The sequence below is a fragment of the Myotis lucifugus genome, unplaced genomic scaffold (assembly GCF_000147115.1).
Source record: "Myotis lucifugus unplaced genomic scaffold, Myoluc2.0 scaffold_119, whole genome shotgun sequence".
Taxonomy (NCBI): domain Eukaryota; kingdom Metazoa; phylum Chordata; class Mammalia; order Chiroptera; family Vespertilionidae; genus Myotis; species Myotis lucifugus.
In genome coordinates this window covers 2,210,111-2,227,907 of record NW_005871167.1, presented here as the reverse complement: position 1 = coordinate 2,227,907, position 17,797 = coordinate 2,210,111, and the positions used below count along the sequence as shown (strand labels likewise).

Genomic DNA, 17,797 nt, shown 5'->3' with positions numbered 1-17,797 from the left:
CATGGCCCAAGTTATAATTTATCTAGAATCCCAACGGGGCTGTAGAGGGTATAGAAACTTGTGAAGGAGGGGGAAGAGGGGGAGAAAAGGAGGGAACCAAACCCGGAAAGGGAGAAAAGGGGGGAGGGGGGAAATCAGAAGGGGAAGAAAAGGCCCAGAGTCCGCCCCCCCGCTGCGGCCTGCGCGCTGCGTCACCACGTCCGGCTACGTCACCGCGTCGTGCGGCCCCGCTCGCCGTGCGCTCCCGCGCGAGTCGGCGCCGCGGCCCCGCTCACCCACCTGCCGGCTCCCACCCGCGAGCGCGCTCGGTGCCTCACTGTGTCGCTCCCTTTGTGTAACCTGTGTCTCCAGCTACCAGTCCGCATCCGCCGGGATTCTTCGTCCACCTTAAACCCGTTACGCGTGTCAGATTCACCCTAAATTTAAACATAATACTAAGAACTAAAGAAATTTAAATGTACAGAGCACTTTCAAAACTGCCTTTGACTTAGGACAGTCACTCCCGAGCCCAAAAGAGCAGTTTCACAACAAAAATGTGTAGTATGCATGGGTAAAGATCATGTGGTAGGTAAATGTCCATGTTTTTCAGATGTAAAAATTTAAATCAAGCAGGTTGAAGTTCATCCTATGAAAATCGCTTTCTGACCACCGCCTCCCTCTAAAATACAGTTCTTTTTCTTAAGAGTCATCTTCAGTTTGCAAACCCGGAGAGGGAGAATCAACTTAGTTATTGGTTACGTGTATTTAGATAATTTACCGACCTCAAAGAAGTGCTGTAGTCTTACATTGATAGAATTCGACCATTAAATATTTACTATGCAATAACAACTGCAGAATGTATTAAAAAAAACAACAAAACACTGAATTTTAGAACTTCAGAACGTATTAAAACGGAGAGTCCGGAAGGGCAGATATTGGCAGAATTTCTTCAGCACATTTAGAGGTGAGGGTGCTCTGGCCCACAAACAAACCTGTGTAGTAGGAATAATAAACTTTTATCAAGCACTTACTCTGTGCCAGCCACTGTAAGTGCTTTACAAAATTATTTAAACCTCAAAACTGTGAGATAATCATTATAGATCAGTAATCCCATATTCAAAATCCATAGGAGCAGCCTGGCCTGTATTGCTCAGTGGATTGAGTGTCGTCCCATGCACCAAGCAGATGCTGGTTTGATTTCTGGTCAGGGTACAAGCCCAGGTTGCAGACTTGATCTCCAGTAGGGGGCATGCAGGAGACAGCCCATCGATATTTCTACCTCTCTCTCCCTCTCCCTTCATCTCTAAAATCAATTTTAAAAAACTTTTTTAAATCCATAGGACCAGACATGGATCAGAATTCAGAAAATGTCAAGTTTTAGAAAGGTAACATGGTATGTAAAATGTATATTATGGCCAGGCTGGCGAGGCTCAGTGGTTAAGCACCGACATATGAATTATATTAGGAGGTCATGGTTCAATTCCCTGCCAGGGCATATGCCCAGATTGTAGGCTCAATCCCCAATGTGGGGTATGGAGGAGGCAGTCAATCAATGATTCTCTCTCATCATTGATGTTTCTTTTTTAAAAATATATTTTTATTGATTTCAGAGAGAAAGGGAAAGGGAGAGAGAGATAGAAACATCAATGATGAGAGAGAATCATTGATTGGCTACCTCCTATACACCACCTACTGGAGATCGAGCCCACAACCTGGGCATGTGCCCTTGAGCGGAATCGAACTTGGGACCCTTCAGTCCAAAGGCCGACACTCTATCCACTGAGCCAAACCAGCTAGGGCAGATGTTTCTATATATCTCTCTCCCTCTCCCTTCCTTCCTGAAATAAATAAAAATATATATTTTTAAATGTACATTATGTAGTACCTCCAAGGGTAGCATCCTATAATCAAATACTATTTCTGGAGTAAAAAACATATAAATAGTCTCAGAATGATTTTTTTTAAAGCCATAAATTACGTCACTTCTGTTCAGGTCAGGTTTAACCACTATATGAGTTACCCACACACACAAAATAATGTGGATTTTATTTTTTTGGATTTTGGAATCATGGGTAATAATTTATCCCATTTCCCCAATGAAGGCACTAAAGTAAGAGAGGTTAAGTAACTTGCCAAGAGTCACACAGCTGATAAAAGGAAAAGATAGAATTTAACCAAGTTCATCTGCCTTAAAAACCTGTGCTCCTAACTCTACCTGCCACTCCTGCCAGGTAAATCCCCCTTGTGGAAATAAAAGCCTTTCCCTGAAGATCTACTACTCAGGACCTTTAGGGGAGAAAAGGGAGAATTCTGAGCAACCTTAAAATTTCCCTTCCTAAACAGAAGAAACCCCAGAGTACATCTAGTTCTCAAGCCCCTTCCTCACCTTCAGACCTCCCACTGATTATGCAGAAGACTTGGCTAAAACACTTCCTCTCCTCTCCCAACCCTTCAGACTGGATGTTTTTTGAGCCTTACTGGGCAAAACTGAACAAGAACTAACAAGAGTTTGGGTTGGGGGCCGGCAGAGATATGAGAAGTATCAGACAAAGGAAAATGCAACTCTCAAATCCTCAATTACTTGCATGACAGTGACCTAAAACACCTGCCAATAACCCCCTCTTGTTTGAAAGTCACCCTTTCATATTCTATCTAAAACCTCTAATCTCTCCCTTTCCCCACCAGGCTTCCCAGAAAGGCCATTGATCTGAAGAGGAATTTCATCTCTAACCTTTGGCCCTAGGCCTGGCAGCTCACATGGGCAACCCACTGTCTCCCAGCATTGGCCCAGGAACACTTCTTTCCCCAAACAAACCAACCTCCACTAACATCCCCCACTCTGTGCTTTCACTGATTATGCATTGGCAGCTTCTGCCAAGTTCTACCTGTAACTGGCTTCATCTCTCAAGTCAGATGTTTGGCTGCTCTATCCCCTGCAACAAGGAGTCATGCCAGCTGGACACATTCTCCTTTCCCAGCCTCTGGCGGCCAGGACAGAACCAAGACCACAGCTGTTGAGACCCTGAGCCCGGGGTTTGTGGCCTTCTCTCACTGTGTCCCTCAAGGAGGGCTTCCCCCAACAATGATCTCCTCATTGTTCCTGGCCTTCCTATTTCTGGCTCTGGCCACAGTGGCCACTACCAGAGCTGACCGTCAATGCCTGGCATGTGGGGAGCATGCCTTGGACCTGCAGAGCCAGCGGGAGCTGCTTCTCCCCCTTGCCAAGAGAAGCATCTTGGACAAGCTGCACCTCAACCAGCGCCCAACGCTGAGCCGGCCAGTGTCCAGAGCCGCTCTGAGGATAGCCCTGCAGCGCCTCCATGGGCGCCCACAGGGGGCGCTTCCAGAGGCTGACAGGGGACAGGAATATGAGATCATCAGCTTTGCCGAGACAGGTGGGTTACTGACCTGTAGATCTTCCTCAAAACCTGACCTCTCAAGGAAAGGAAAAGTGTCCTCCCCAACCTAACACCTGACTTCCTCCCCCAAACCATCCCAACTCTTTCTTCCCGTGACCTGTAATCTCCTAATCCAGGATTCCCACTACCCCTGCCCCCTTCCCTCCCCCCTCAGCCCCCAGTCTCTCTCTTGTGATTTAGACATGACCAATGGGCAGCTGGGATGTAGGTAAATTTCACTTTGTTTAAAATTGCCTGCCCCCATCTCCTTTAGCTCCTCTCTCTAAAGACCCCACAAACTTCCCCAGGCTGTGGTGTGAGCCCATCCACTTCCTGGGCCTGGACCCAGAGGCTAAAGGCTGGAGGCTGGGGCGCCTGTCTTTTCTCTGGCCCAGGATCCAACTTCTTCATCTCCTCTCCCCCAGATGCCTCATTTGGGTAAAAGGACAAAATAAAAACACCAGGACTATAATACCTCTCCACCCTACCCCTGCCCTCTTGCCTTGATACCTCAGTTACACACATCAGAACAGGGTCAAAATGGGACATAGAAGGGTGGATAGAGGATAGAAGAGGAGAGTTACTTCCATGGAGGGGAGAGGAGTTGGAGAATTTAGTGGACAGCTGGAGAGAAAGAGCAAGAATTCGGAGATAGTACCCTAGAAACAGAACACAAAGTGATCTATCTGTCCTCTGAGATTCCTACAAGCACTTTCTTAGGTATGAAGGCCCTTCCCATTCCTGGCCCCTTCCCCCTGGTCTGTACTTCAAGACCCGGCACTCCCATTCTCAAAAAACCTACCCTGACCTAAGGGTGAGATGCTCCCTTACCTTGAACCAGAACTCTCTGTGTGAAATTGTCTATTTTCAGGTTTTCTATAAAGCCTGTCTTCCAATAGGATATCAACCCTGAGGTCAGGCACTGTCATTCATTCCTCATGTTGTCACCAGAGGCTAGTATATAGTAAAAATAACTTACACTTACAATGTTTACTGTGTTTTAAGCCTCTTACATATACTAATGCCTTAAGATCCTCACAACAGTTCAGTGAGCCAAGTACTGTCATTATCCCCATTTTAGAGGTGATGAAACTGAGGCACATAGAGGTTGAGTAACTTGCTAAAGTTCACATGACTGGGAAGTGGTGAAGCCAGTCATGGCTCTGGAATCCATGGCCTTGGGCACTACCACCCTGCCTCTCCCAAGCAGAATAGATGCCCAATAAACATTGGTTGCGTTAAACAATCAAATCACATCGCAGGTCAGCTTGACCATAGTCTAGAGTCCCCAGTAATGGATGAGACCTTATTCTAGTTCAAAATGTGCTTCTGTTCATGATTAAGAACACAATTCTAGAGCCAAATAGCCTGGGCTCAAATCCTTGCTCAGACACTTATTACTGTGTGACCTGGGTTGTTAATAGTCAGTTGTCTTATGTGTAAAATAGGGATAACTGGAGGATAGTTGACATAGTTAAATAAGCTAATACAGGTAATGTACTTAGAAGACTAAGGTGGGAGAGAACAGGAAATAGAAGACTTAGCTCCTGCCCATGAGGGGTTTAGGTGCTGCTGCTGCTGCTGCTGGAAATAAGTTAATTCTATATAATAAAAGCCTAATATGCTAAGTGTCTGGTCGTCTGGTTGGCCATTCAACCAATCAAAGCATAATATGCTAATGATATGCTAAGGCAGCTCAAACGGCTCACTATGACGTGCACTGACCACCAGAGGGCAGATGCTCCAACCAGTAGGCTAGCTTGCTGCTGGGGTTCAGCCCCCATGGGGACTGAGCAAGATGGGCTGGACACCCCCTGGAGCCCTCCTGCAGTCCCTCCCTAGCTGGTCAACCTTCCACTTCCCATCCCGGCCCCACACAGGAGCTGCCCCGTGGAGATCAGTGCACTCCCATAGGGGGAGCGCCACTTAGCCAGAAGCCAGGCTCAAGGCTGGCGAGTGCAGCAAATGCAGCAGTGGTGGCAGGAGCCTCTCCTTCCTTGGCTGCAGGTGGGCAGTAAGGAGTGAGGTGTCCCAGACTTCAAGAGCCCCGGACTGTGAGAGGGATGTCTGATTGCTGGCTTAGGCCCGATTCCCAGGGGGGATCAGGCCTAAGCCGGCAGGTGGACATCCCCCAAGGGGTCCCGGACTGTGAGAGGGTGCAGGCAGGCTGCAGGACCCCCCAACCCCCGCTCCAATGCACAATTTTCGTGCACCAGGCCTCTAGTTAGAATATAAGGCAGAATGAAATAAATGCTGCCTGAGGGCACAAGAGTTTGCTGGGCCAGGATTAACTCATTGGAACCTGGTGAGACAGAGGTCTTTCAGAAGATCGCAAATGGGCTGCCATTATAGAGTAAGTTTGACTTCAAATGGGTAGAGAATGGTAAATAACATCCTAAATGGAGGGGGAAAACAGGTAAAAGTCTGAAGGAGTAGATTGCATTTGGAGTTGAAAAATAGGTGGACAGATGGCCATGAACCATGAATCCCTTGAACACTGATCCTGGCTGGTTTTGGTTTTTTCCACCTTTGTATCCCTGACACTTAGCCCAGTTCCTGGCACATTGCAATAATAATGATGGTTGCCATGCATTCCGTGTACCTGCCTCACCTAGTGTAACTCTCACAACCACCCTATAAAGTAGACTTTAGAATTCCCATCTTATGAATGCAAAAACTGAGATTCAAAGAAGATTATTTACATGGCCAAGGTCATACAGCGTGGAAGGGGCAGAATTCAAACACAATTCTCTCTGACTTCAAAGTCTGTATACTTTCCACATATTTGCTAATCAATAATGATTACAATGTTCAGGCCAGAGGGGACCTGATCGGAGATGAAGTTTGAAGGTGAGAATGACTGATGCCTGGATTTCACCTTTCACATTTAAATATTTTAGCCTGACGTTTTCATTTCAATTCATTTAAGTTATCTGAAATAAATATCTGAACATCGTTCTTGCTGGAAGTATGAAGAGAGAGTTTGAGGCTCTGGGGAAACTGGGGTAGGGCCTTCAGTGGTGTCCTGGAACTGGCTCATACTGGCTCATGAGAGCTGATTGTGAATATCTTCCAACTTTGCATCCAGAGACATCACATCACATTGATAGTTTGAAATCAGTCATGGTGGGAGAATTTATACCACAGAAATTGGCAAATACTACAAATCAGGGTACCTTTCCCCCTCTAGAATCCAGTTGTTAAATATTTACCAGCACACCACTGCTTGTGACCTAAAATTACAAGTTAACTGCCTCCCACACGCCTAATATACAATGCTGAGACAAAACAGGATATCCGTAATATACAATGCTGAGACAAAACAGCACAGAGCAGTCACTGACCCATGCAAATTCTGATATTTCGCCAGGCACATAACTGACCCATGCAAATTCTGATATTTCGCCAGGCACATATCTCAGTCCATCCCAACTCCAGGATTCCCTTGGTTAGTGCCTGATTCTGCTGCTCCCCGGTAGGATTTTCCTCTCCTCTCAGGAAGAGCCCACCGCTGCTCTCCTCGGCTTCTAGAGCCACCCTCCCAGCACCCGCTGAGATGTCTTTCCTTTCAAATAAGAAAGGACCTGTGCTCGTGAGAAGTTGGGGGCCCACCGGCCTCTTTTCACTTTGAATTGTCTCTGTCCCTTTAGTCCAAATTGGTACTGCTTTCACTATTCAAATTATCTTTAAAACTCCGTGGGCCTTCTAAATAATAAATTACAGTCTACTCAATTAGACAAAAGGCACTCCACTCTGTCAAGACAGACCCCTACCTGTGTTACAAGTCAGGGTGTTGTGGGGCACAACTCTTAAGATTCTTAGAAACCCTTTTGTCCAGTTGAGAGGGTCTACAGAGCATCATCTTACGTTTTAGAGCTTAACAAAGATGTGAGATCACAGCTAAGGGTCTTATGGCTGACCCTTTGTTTGTTTTTATCTTCACACCGAGGCCATGTTTTACTGGCAGTGCCCTGGATTTGATTTTTGCCTTGAGAACATATCTCATCTGAAGAACTTTTTGCCAGACAGAGAAACAAGGAATGAAAAAATATTTTATTGTTCAAGCTAGCAAGTCCTGTTTGAAATATTCTATCGAAATTCTGCTTGAAAATTTAACAGTTCTTGCGATAAGGCAGCTAAAATAAGCCAAATGACACTTCCAGCATTCTGCCTGGAAATATCTTCAGCTAAATTCACAACTTTGTTAGATATCATTTCTAGCTTCCAAGTTATCACAGCTGATAGCCAATACATAATACAGTGTCCCCTTTCTCTGGCTTCCAATAGCAATTTTCTCACTGCTCTAACTGCCTTCACTAACACTCTCCTCACCACCCTTACAACCTCTGCCACCCAATCCCAAAGCCAGTGCTACCTGTTTTAGGTCTTTATTATGGAACACCCTACTTCTGATACTAGTTTCTGTTTCAGTTATCCATTAATATAACAAAGAAGCCCAACTATAGAGGCCTAAAAGAAAAAATTCAATATTTTTCATAATTTTGTGATTTGACTGGGCTTATCTGGACAGTTCTGGTCCACATGGGCTAGCTGAGGTCGCTCATGTAACCACATTCAGGCAGGAGCTCAGATGGGGCTAGAGAACCAGTGATTCCCAAACTTATTTGGCCTACCGCCCCCTTTTCAGAAAAAATATTACTCAGCCCCTGGAAATTAATTTTTTTTTAAATTTTAATAGCAGTTATTCATTGCCCCCAAATGCACCTGTGGCCATCACCGCCCCCCTGGATCGCTGCAGCGCCCACCCGGGGGTGGTAGCGCCCACTTTGGGAATCACTGGGCTAGAACATCTAAGATGGTCTCTGATTTTCCACATGGCTTCTCATCATTCAGTAGTCTCTCCCAAGTTTCTCTGAAGCCAAGTTGCTGGCTTCCAAAAAGATGAAGCCTCAGTGTATAAACTTCTGCTTGCACTATGCTTGCCTGTGTCTCGTTGGCCAAATCAAATCACATGGCCAAGACAAGAATTAATATGGGAAGAAATTGCACAAAGCTATGAATATTGGGAGCTGTTGTTCATTGGGAGCCAACGATGTAATAGTCTACCACAACCCCTGTGGGTCATGTGTCTGCCTGCCATAACTGGAGTGACTTTAGAGATCCTAACAGTAAGGTGCTCAGTGACCTAGCAAGAAAAGATTAGGTAGGCCAATCAGACTCTTCTAGGATTTTGGAATTGGGACACTGAAAGATCAGCTCACTTAGCTAGGAAGAGGTGAGTAAAAGGTTCTGTAGACTCAGGACCTAGGGCCACCATTTTGGGAGTTGAGAAAGCTGATGAGGAGGCAGAAGAAGTATATCCCAAGCCAGCTAGAATATAAACTCCATGAAGGTAGAGATTGTGCCTGTATGGTTCGCCATGATATGGTTCACTTAGTACATAGTCAGCACCCAAAATTTGTGAATGAATGGTCTTTTATTTCTTTAATTCTTATTTTACACTGACACCAGAGTTACTTGCCAAAAACTTGGCTAGATCATGAAATTCACCATCTCAAAAACCTTATTAGTGAAGAAAGTCCAAATTTTCAGAGAGAAAAGAATGAAGTAGACTTACACAGAAACAGAGATGAGAGAGATCATAATGGCTCTGAGAGCTGTCAAAAGCTGTCTTATTCCTGACATTCCAATTCACATGAAGCCTAGGTGAACTTTATTTTCTGCCCTTTTATGTCCATGAAAGTGCCAGTGGCATTCCCACAATAAAGCACTCTTTACTTGATAAAGAAAAAAAGGGTAGCTTAGATCAAATCATAATGGGCTTATGACCGCTTCCTAAAAGAGTTTGGGCTTTCTTCACTCATAAGGTTTTTGAGATGATGAATTTCATGAATTAAAGAGAGAGGAAGGGAGAGGAAGAAAGAGATACATCCATGAGAGAAACATTGATCTGCTGCCTCCTGCATGCCCCCTATTGAGGATCAAGCCCACAACCTGAGCCACAACCTGGGCATGTGCCCTGACCAGGGATCCAACTGACAACCTCTCAGTGCATTGTATGCTCAACCAACTGAGCCACACCTGCCAGGGCTAGACACCTGATTTTTTTTAAAAAAAAAAATCACTTTGGAGCGCCCAGATTAGCAAAAATATATATTTTTGGTATGCCGCAGAATTTTAGTAATTAGTTTGTATGCCATGAGATGAAAAAGGTTGAAAATCACTGAACTAATGTATAGTAAAGGAGACAAGATCAGTGAAATTATATTATGAATTGGAGGTAGATTTGACAGTTCTTGCAGATAATTTCAAAGTAAGAGATGAGAGCAATCAAGGTTTTGGCTTAAGCAATGCATTTATATGGAAGGAGGAGATTGGAGAAGGAATGGGTTTTGGGAGATAAATCTAGAGTTCTTCTTTGAACATGAAAAGTTTGAAATATCATTGGCTATCCAAGTAGGTTATCAGATCAGCAGCGGGATATACAAGCCTGGGGCTTGGGGAGAAATCAGGTCCAGGCATATATATTTGGGAGTCATCAGCATACAGATGAAATTAAAAGCCATGGGAATTGATGAGACCATTCTGAGAGAGAGTATAGATATAGAAGAGAAAGGAGAAGAGAGCTCAGGACTTCCAACATGTAGAGGTCAGGCAGAGAAAGAGGAGTTGTCAGCAAAAAAAGATCAAAATGGAGTGGCCAGAGTCACAAAAGCCAGGGGAAAAAAAAACTATTTCAAGAAGGAGGGAATGGTTAAGTATGTCAAACACTGCTTAAAGGTCAAGTAAGATGAATATAAAGAGATGAAACCATTGGACTTGGCAACATGACAGGTGTTGGTGAACCTGACAAGAGTAATTTCAGTGGAGTGGAGGGAATAGAAACCCAATGAAAGTGTTTCAATGGGGCAGGTGAGGGATGAAGAGGGGAACAGTGGCAATCGTAATAGGGTTAGGGAGAAATGCATAGACATTAGAACCACTGTGGTGAGGGACTGGATAAGGGGAATGAGGGAGGTGGCCACAGGGTTTCCAGAGATGATAAGAAGGGTAGTGGCACCACCAATTCTAAGAACAAAAAGAGAGATCAGCAAGAAAGAAAATAATGATTTCCATTTGGGACAAATTGATTTTAATGTGCTGGCAGGACATTTATGTGCCCTGAAGCTTGGTGATTCCCAAATCTATATGTCCAGTCCGGAGGTGCAAAATGGATTTGAGAATCACCAGAATAAAAGTTTTGGCTGACCATGAGTGTGGGTAAGAGCTCTCCACAGTGTAAAAGGCAAACTTTGGAGAACTCTTGCATTAAAGTGCTGGTCAGAGAAAGAAAAGCCAGCAAAGAAAATCAAGGAAGAATCAAAAGAGAGTTGTGTAATGAAAGCCAAGAGAGAAAAGACTTTTAAGAAGGAAAGTGTAGTCAGCAATGTGGTCACGAATGAGCAGAGTGTTCAAGCGTGCAGAGAATAGAGAGGTAGCTGGTAAGAATTGACACTCAGATAAAAACAAAAATCTAGCATATAAATATTCAACTAATAATTATGATGTAAATGAATAAAGCTTCACTCATTGAAAAAAAAAAAAAGAATTGACACTCAGAACACCACAATGACTGGGGCTTCTTGTGTCCACAGGCTTCTCCAACATCAACCAGACTCGTCTTGACTTCCACTTCTTCTCTGATAGAACTGCTGGTGGCATGGAGGTCCAGGAGGCTAGCCTCCGGTTCTTTGTGCAGCTCCCTCCCAATACCACCAGGATTTTGAAGGTGAGGGTCCTTGTGCTAGGTTCACGTGAAGCCAACCTCACTTTGGCCACTCAGCACCTGCTGAAGGTGGATGCCAGTGGCTGGCACCAGCTCCTTCTGGGGCCTGAAGCTCAGGCTGCCTGCAGCCAGGGACACCTGACCCTGGAGCTTGTACCTGAAGGCCAGGTAGCCGAGAGCTCAGTCATCCTGAGTGGGGCTGCCCAGAGGCCTTTTGTGGCAGCCCGGGTGAGAGTTGGGAGCAAGCACCGGATTCGACGTCATGGCATCAACTGCCAGAGTGGGTCCAGGATGTGCTGTCGACAAGAGTTCTTTGTGGACTTCCGTGAGATTGGCTGGCATGACTGGATCATCCAGCCTGAGGGTTACTCAATGAACTTCTGCACAGGGCAGTGCCCACTGCATGTAGCAGGCATGCCTGGCATTGCTGCCTCCTTTCACACCACCGTGCTCAATCTTCTCAAGGCCAACGCAGCTACAGGCACACCTGGAGGGGGCTCATGTTGCGTGCCCACAGTCCGGCGCCCCCTCTCTCTGCTCTACTATGACAGGGACAGCAACATTGTTAAGACTGACATACCTGACATGGTGGTCGAGGCTTGTGGGTGCAGTTAGTCTATGTGTGGGATGGGAAGCCCAAGGTAGGGTAGGCAACTATGCCCCCACAGAGGTGCCCTTCCTTGAGAACAGGGACTGACTCCATTACTGCCTCTGTACAGAAGGTGCAATCCCTCTTCCTGAGCAACCTATGGAAATTATCCCAACTTTGACTTGAGGAGATCTTCACCTAAAGAGAGTCACTGTGCCTGGCCGGTTTGGCTCAGTGGATAGAGCGTTGGCCTGCGGACTGAAAGGTCCCAGGTTCGATTCCAGTCAAGGGCATGTACCTGGGTTGCGGGTAGATCCCCAGTAGGGGGCAGGTAGGAGGCAGCTGATCAATGATTCTCTCTTATGGTTTTCTATCTCTCTATCCCTCTCCCTTCCCCTTTCTAAAAGCAATAAAACCTTAATTTTTAAAAAGTCAACCTTTAAAAAATAAATACATACATACATAACCACCAGCCTCTCTCCAAGAGCACAGTCCATCAAGCAAGCCCCACATGCTCAACGGCCAGCCCAGAGACTCTGATCCACCTCCAACCATAAGCAGTGCAACCCAGGCAGACACCCATAACCTACTCTTAATCTACACCATAATCCACAATGCTTCCCTGCCCTTTCCACTCAATGCCTCTCCCTCTCTAAATAATTTGACCCAGCCCCTCCCCTTGATTTTCTGGATCTCCAGAGAGCCCCCTCCTTGGTTTCACCAAAGATTAGATCATTACTCTCCAAAACGAGGCTCATTTCTCTCTGTGTCTTGAGTCCCTTTCCTCCTTACTTGCCCGGGTAGCCCACCTAAGGCTTTCTTGGCACACCTACATCCATTCTTTATCCTTCTCTGCCCTGCTCTATGGGCTTGGGGGCTGACTCACCTGAGTTCCTTTGGCCCCTGCTTCCTGCTGAATTTGACTAAGGGAAGACACAAGCAAGAAGTCCAAATATTTCTTATTCACGCAGCCTAGGTGCCATGGTTCTGTGTGACTGTGGCTGTGACTATGTCCCTACAGCTCCTGCCTGGCTCCTCTCTGCCATGGCTTCAGCTTTGCCTGGGTTCTGATATCACTGCTTCCACGCTAAAGGCTTATAATGGCTCTCCACTCTTACTAGTACCTCGGTGCTTCAATATCCCTCATTGGTTCCCTTAACCCTGCCCATACCTCTGCAAAGAAGTCAATGCTCAGCTGGTGTTGCTCAGTGGTTAAGTATCAACCCATGAACCAGGGGGTCAGAGTTTGACTCCTGGTAGGAGTTGTGCAGGAGACAACCGATCAATGATTCTCATCATTGAAGTTTGTCTCCCTCTCCCTTTCTCTTTCTGAAATCAATAAAAATATATTTTTAAAAAAAGAAGTCCTTCATTAGCTCTTCTCGGTGATGCAAACACAGACAGCTGAGTGGGTCTTTTGTCTCCTGTCAGAACCCCAACTGACAGGCCAGAAGACAGCCTGCCTGCTGTGTCCATTTCTGCTCTCTCCTCACACAGGTTCCTCAGGGCTGAGCTATTGTGTCCTTTCCATACTTCATGCCCTTCCTCCCCCAGGCTGCCTCCCCTCCTTTGTTAGGCCCCCTGCACCCTTTTGGAACCACCTTTGCTGGTCTCAAGGCTAATAAAGACCTGGGTTTTACCTGGTCCTCTCTTCCCCCTGTACTCACAGATCACTGATCAATAAGAAAGTAGGCCAACAACCTGTGGGGATACAGGTGGTGGGAGGCAGAGGAATGGTTCAGACATGGCTGCCTTGCTTTCACCAACTCTCAGGCCTCCATCCAGGAGTCCTGATTGGAAGCTGGAACTGGCTAAGGGCCACTAGAGTAGGGCAGGGAGAAAAAAAGGAAGGCCTGGAGTGAGAAGAGGGAGGCATTTGCTTTGCGACTGGGTTTCTGGGTTCTCTCTAGACCAGACATTTTCAACCGGTATGCCGCAAGAATTTTAAAAACATTCAATATCTGACAACAACAACAATAGCCATCTTGTGTGAATGCCTTGTCTTGAACCATAAATATATAGATCATATAATAGAGTTGCATCTTATTGGTCACATCACATAATAAGGTTGCAGTGTCCATTTAAGGTTGTCTGATTAACTCTTAGTACCAGAAATCCTTATTTACAAGTATAGAGATTTGATTTTTTTAATTGATTTTTAGAGAGAGAGAAAGGGAGAGGGAGAAAGAGATACATCCATGAGAGAAACATCGATCTGCTGCCTCCTGCATGTCCCCTATTGAGGATCGAGCCCACAACCTGGGCATGTGCCCTGACCAGGAATCCAACTGACAACCTCTCAGTGCATTGGATGCTCAACCATTGAGCCACACCCGCCAGGGCTAGATACCTAATCTTTTTTAATGTCACTTTGGAGCAAAAAAAGGTAGGTAATTACTATTATTTTTTTGTAAGTCAGTCAAAAGTATACCTTTTTTGTCATATGAGCAAAAACTATATTTTTGGAATGCTGCAGAATTTTAGTAATTAGTCCGTGTGCCATGAGATGAAAAGGGTTGGAAATCACTGCTCTAGACCTTTGCCCTCTTCCCCCACCATTTCCTCCCTTTGGTTCGACAGCCCTGCACCATGGGTCGATATTGTCTGCAGCCCAAGGCCGGGATTTTGCAAAACCCATGTGTCCTTTGGGTTACGTGATGTCTGTGTTTGCTCAGCTTATAACCCCCTTCTACCAGGGTCTGAGGTCCTTGGAATAGGAACCCTAGAGGAGAAAGTCTGAAAGGGACCTCCGGCGGGACTGCCAGGCTAAGCTGTGGGGCTTCCTGAGCAACCTCGTGGGGGTTATCCCACCTTTAACTTGAGATCTCCATCTAGGGAGAGAATTTAAGGAAATCTTCTGGTACCTCTCCCTTCACCCACCGAACTCCCCTCCTTCCCACCACTTCAGTCCCCAGAGCCGAGACTAAGGTGAGGTAGAGTGAAGCACTCACTTTAGGGGCAAAATTTAAGGGGAGGCCAAAAAATTCATCAATAAAAATAAATAATATTTTAATTCAATATTTTTCAAACATCAAGATTAATACAAAAAAAATCTATGATAAAAAAAAGGCAAATTTTAAAATAAACACAGGAGCCGAGACCGGTTTGGCTCAGTGGATAGAGCGTCGGCCTGCGGACTGAAAGGTCCCGGGTTCGATTCCGGTCAGGGGCATGTACCTGGGTTGCGGGCACATCCCCAGTGGGGGATGTGCAGGAGGCAGCTGGTCGATGTTTCTCTCTCATTGATGTTTCTAACTCTCTATCTCTCTCCCTTCCTCTCTGTAAAGAATCAATAAAATATATTTTTAAAAAAAAATAAAAAAATAAAATAAAAAATAAAATAAAATAAACACAGGATCAGTGTTTTTTCCTTTCTTCTGTGGCTCTGCCTCCTATAACAAGGAGAAAGAGTGGGCATGTCTTTCAAACCTTTTCTTCCAGAGTCCCCTGAGTCCCTAACTCTAGACTGTCAGACTTTTCTCATTTAGGCAAGATAATCACTCAGGATTCTTCTACTTCCTTACCCACCCCTCAGCCTTGTCGCCACCCCCCAGCCCCAACCAGGTTGGTGGTAGGGCGGGCCAGGGAGGCAGATGGCTGGAGTATTTATAACTCAGGAGCACTTCTTGGGAAAAGTGACTAAGATGCTAAGAGCATATTTATAGCTGGGTTCTGACGTAAGTGTCAGCGAGGAGGTAGGGCCGAGCCAGGCACAGCAGCAAGAGGATAGGAAGAGCTGGAAATTGGGGGCACCTGGCAGAGGGGAGAGGTGGGGCCAGAGACTCCGCAGCTATTTCTTGCTGCTTCCCTGAACTCTGTCTCCTGGCACCAACAGGTAAGCCCTCTGAAACACCGTCGTGGGCAAAAACCTGCCTTGCATTTCTACAGCCCGGACCCCAGAGGGTAGAGGGCTGTCACCAGCCGGACCAACAGAGAGAGAGCTGGGAAGAGCACCGCACAGAGGGGCTGGAATGTTTCCGGCCCTGGGGGGAAACGCAGGGTGGACAGGAGGGTCTGTAAAGTCCCCTTGTCCCTCTCCCTGCTCCCCGCCACGGGTGCTTTGAGTTTCTAGGAAGAACCTCGCACCCATCACCAAGCTCCACTGCCACCTGCCCGTGTGATGAGGTCCAAGACCAAAGGCAGCAGTGACGCTCTCCTAACAGCACTCTCTGCTGGCTGGCAGGGGCGAGATGTGAGAGTAGAGGGACCAGCTTCTCTGTCCCCCGCTGGGGAGCCAGGGTTCTCAGAGTGAGAGGTTGGGGAGCACTGCATCTCTCCCCTCCCCTAGTGGCCCCTTCTCTGGGAAACCGGTCAGAGCGGAGACAGCGGCTGTCAGTAGCACAGCACTGCCACACGGTGGACATCGGGGGTACTGACACCCAGCCCCCGAAGCACCACCTCTCTCTGCCTGCTGCCCGGTTAGGATTCGCAGGCTCTCTTGACAGCCCCCCACCACACCCCCGCTAAATAGTGGGGAGATGAATAAAATGGAGTGGGGGCGCACTTCCAAATCACACTCACTTCCTCCCTCTTCTTGAAGAAACTGGGGCATAAGGAGAAAGGCTAGCATGAGGCCTTCCCTCATAGGTTCAAGGTGGAGGGGCCTGGCCCTTCCATTTATAGTCAGTGAGGGAGGGAGGTAAGGAGGGCTGGGATTGAACTAAGGTTGCTGCACTTTTTGTTTGCTCTACTCTTACAAGTCCTAAGCCATCCGTTTCTCATCCCCGTTAACAGAGACCTGGCACCACTTCTAGGATGTCCCACATTTAAGCAACTCTCACAGTCCCCTGAAAGAGAACCAGCAGCTGGGTACAGAGACTCCCAAGTCCCATGCCCTCTGCCAGCCTTGGTGGACTCTGCCCTGCTGTAAGATTGCATCAACCCCACCGCCCCCACCTCTCTGGGTTTCCCCAGACATCACAGTAACATGCCAACCCCCTGCCCCTGCCCTCGTCCACGTGTGCTCCGGTCCAACTGGACTCTGGGCAGCCAGCACAGGCAGGGTCAGGGAGTGACTTCTGTGTCCCATGGCACTGCCACCTGGGCCTGGGCGAAAGGACTCTGCTCCCCCCGCCCCCACCTGCCAACCTCCCGCCCCTGTACCAGACCCATTGCTAAAAATAGAAACCGGAGTTGTCCTTCTAGCCCAGAGACCCCAGGGACATAACCACTGGAACTCGCAGCTGCCTCATAGCAACTGCTGCAGCAGAGGCCAAAGAGCGAGATAGAAAGGCTGAAGGGATGCGGGGAAATTGCCCTTCCCCACCTTGCTATATGGAGTTCCCTCCCCCAAGCCCCAGACCTTGAGGGCTGACCATGTGAAATCACCCTCTTTCTTGCATCATGCGTGTCCACATTGCCCCCACCCATACCCCCACCTCAAGCTCAGTGACCAGGGCCAGATGGTGAAACCTGAGCTCCAGGGGGGGGACATCCACCCCCTGCAGGGGCTTGATGGGCAGCAGAGCTGGCCAATCTGGTGCTCAGAAGGTAGGCCTGCCGGCTGACCACGAGGTGAGGGAGCCCCAGGCTGCAGGCTCTAAAGAGGCCCCAGTCAGTAGCCAGACATGAGCTGTGAGGGTCAAATTGGCAGACTGTGCTAAACACAGCTACCCATCAGACCGGCCACTTTCTACCAGGCAGCAGAAGACAGGTGGCTCTACCCTGGCTGAGGGTAGGTGTGGCACTGCTGTCTGCCGCTGCTGTGCCCGCTTTGGCCTCCGTGCAGACTCAACCGCAGGAGCAACTGCCATCCGAGGCTCCCTTTCGACCCAGGGCCACTCACCAGGAACATGGGGCTCCCTGGTGTCCAGCTCCGGCTGGTGCTGCTGTGGGCACTGACGTGGGCACAGGAGACAAGGTCTGTGTGTCCCTCCTGTGGAGGCCCCACACTGGCACCCCAAGCAGAACGAGCTCTGGTCCTAGAGCTGGCCAAGCAGCAAATCCTGGAGGGGCTGCACCTGACCGGTCGTCCCAGGATAACTAACCCCTCCACCCCCAGGCAGCACTGAGCAGAGCTCTCCAGAGACTACAGCAAGGGAAATGTGGCTTCGACGAAAGGGGGAGGAGGTCGATTCAGCTTTTGCTACCACCACAGGTGGTTGA

The 17,797-nt window shown here is 47.5% G+C and overlaps 2 protein-coding genes across 2 annotated transcripts in view; both read left to right on the top strand.

Annotated features, from left to right (window-relative positions):
• Nucleotides 1–2,881: 2,881 nt before the first annotated feature.
• On the top strand, nt 2,882–11,910 carry INHBC (inhibin beta C subunit). The gene is made up of 2 exons (XM_006093578.3): nt 2,882–3,374; nt 10,973–11,910. Exons 1-2 carry the CDS (start codon nt 3,062–3,064, stop codon nt 11,716–11,718), a joined length of 1,059 nt encoding a protein of 352 aa, XP_006093640.1. The 5' UTR covers nt 2,882–3,061; the 3' UTR covers nt 11,719–11,910.
• A 5,574-nt stretch (nt 11,911–17,484) lies between these two features.
• Nucleotides 17,485–17,797, top strand: part of INHBE (inhibin beta E subunit) — a 1,392-nt gene continuing 1,079 nt past the window's right edge. The window contains 2 exon segments of the mRNA XM_023757959.1: nt 17,485–17,685; nt 17,688–17,761. Of these exon segments, the coding sequence (XP_023613727.1) occupies nt 17,485–17,685; nt 17,688–17,761 (275 nt within the window).

Excerpts from the sequence above, each read along its gene's own strand:
- INHBC (XM_006093578.3), top strand. The coding sequence starts at position 3,062 with ATGATCTCCTCATTGTTCCTGGCCTTCCTATTTCTGGCTCTGGCCACA. Across the intron at positions 3,375-10,972 it reads CATCAGCTTTGCCGAGACAG|GCTTCTCCAACATCAACCAG; the intron begins GTGGGTTACTGA and ends TTGTGTCCACAG.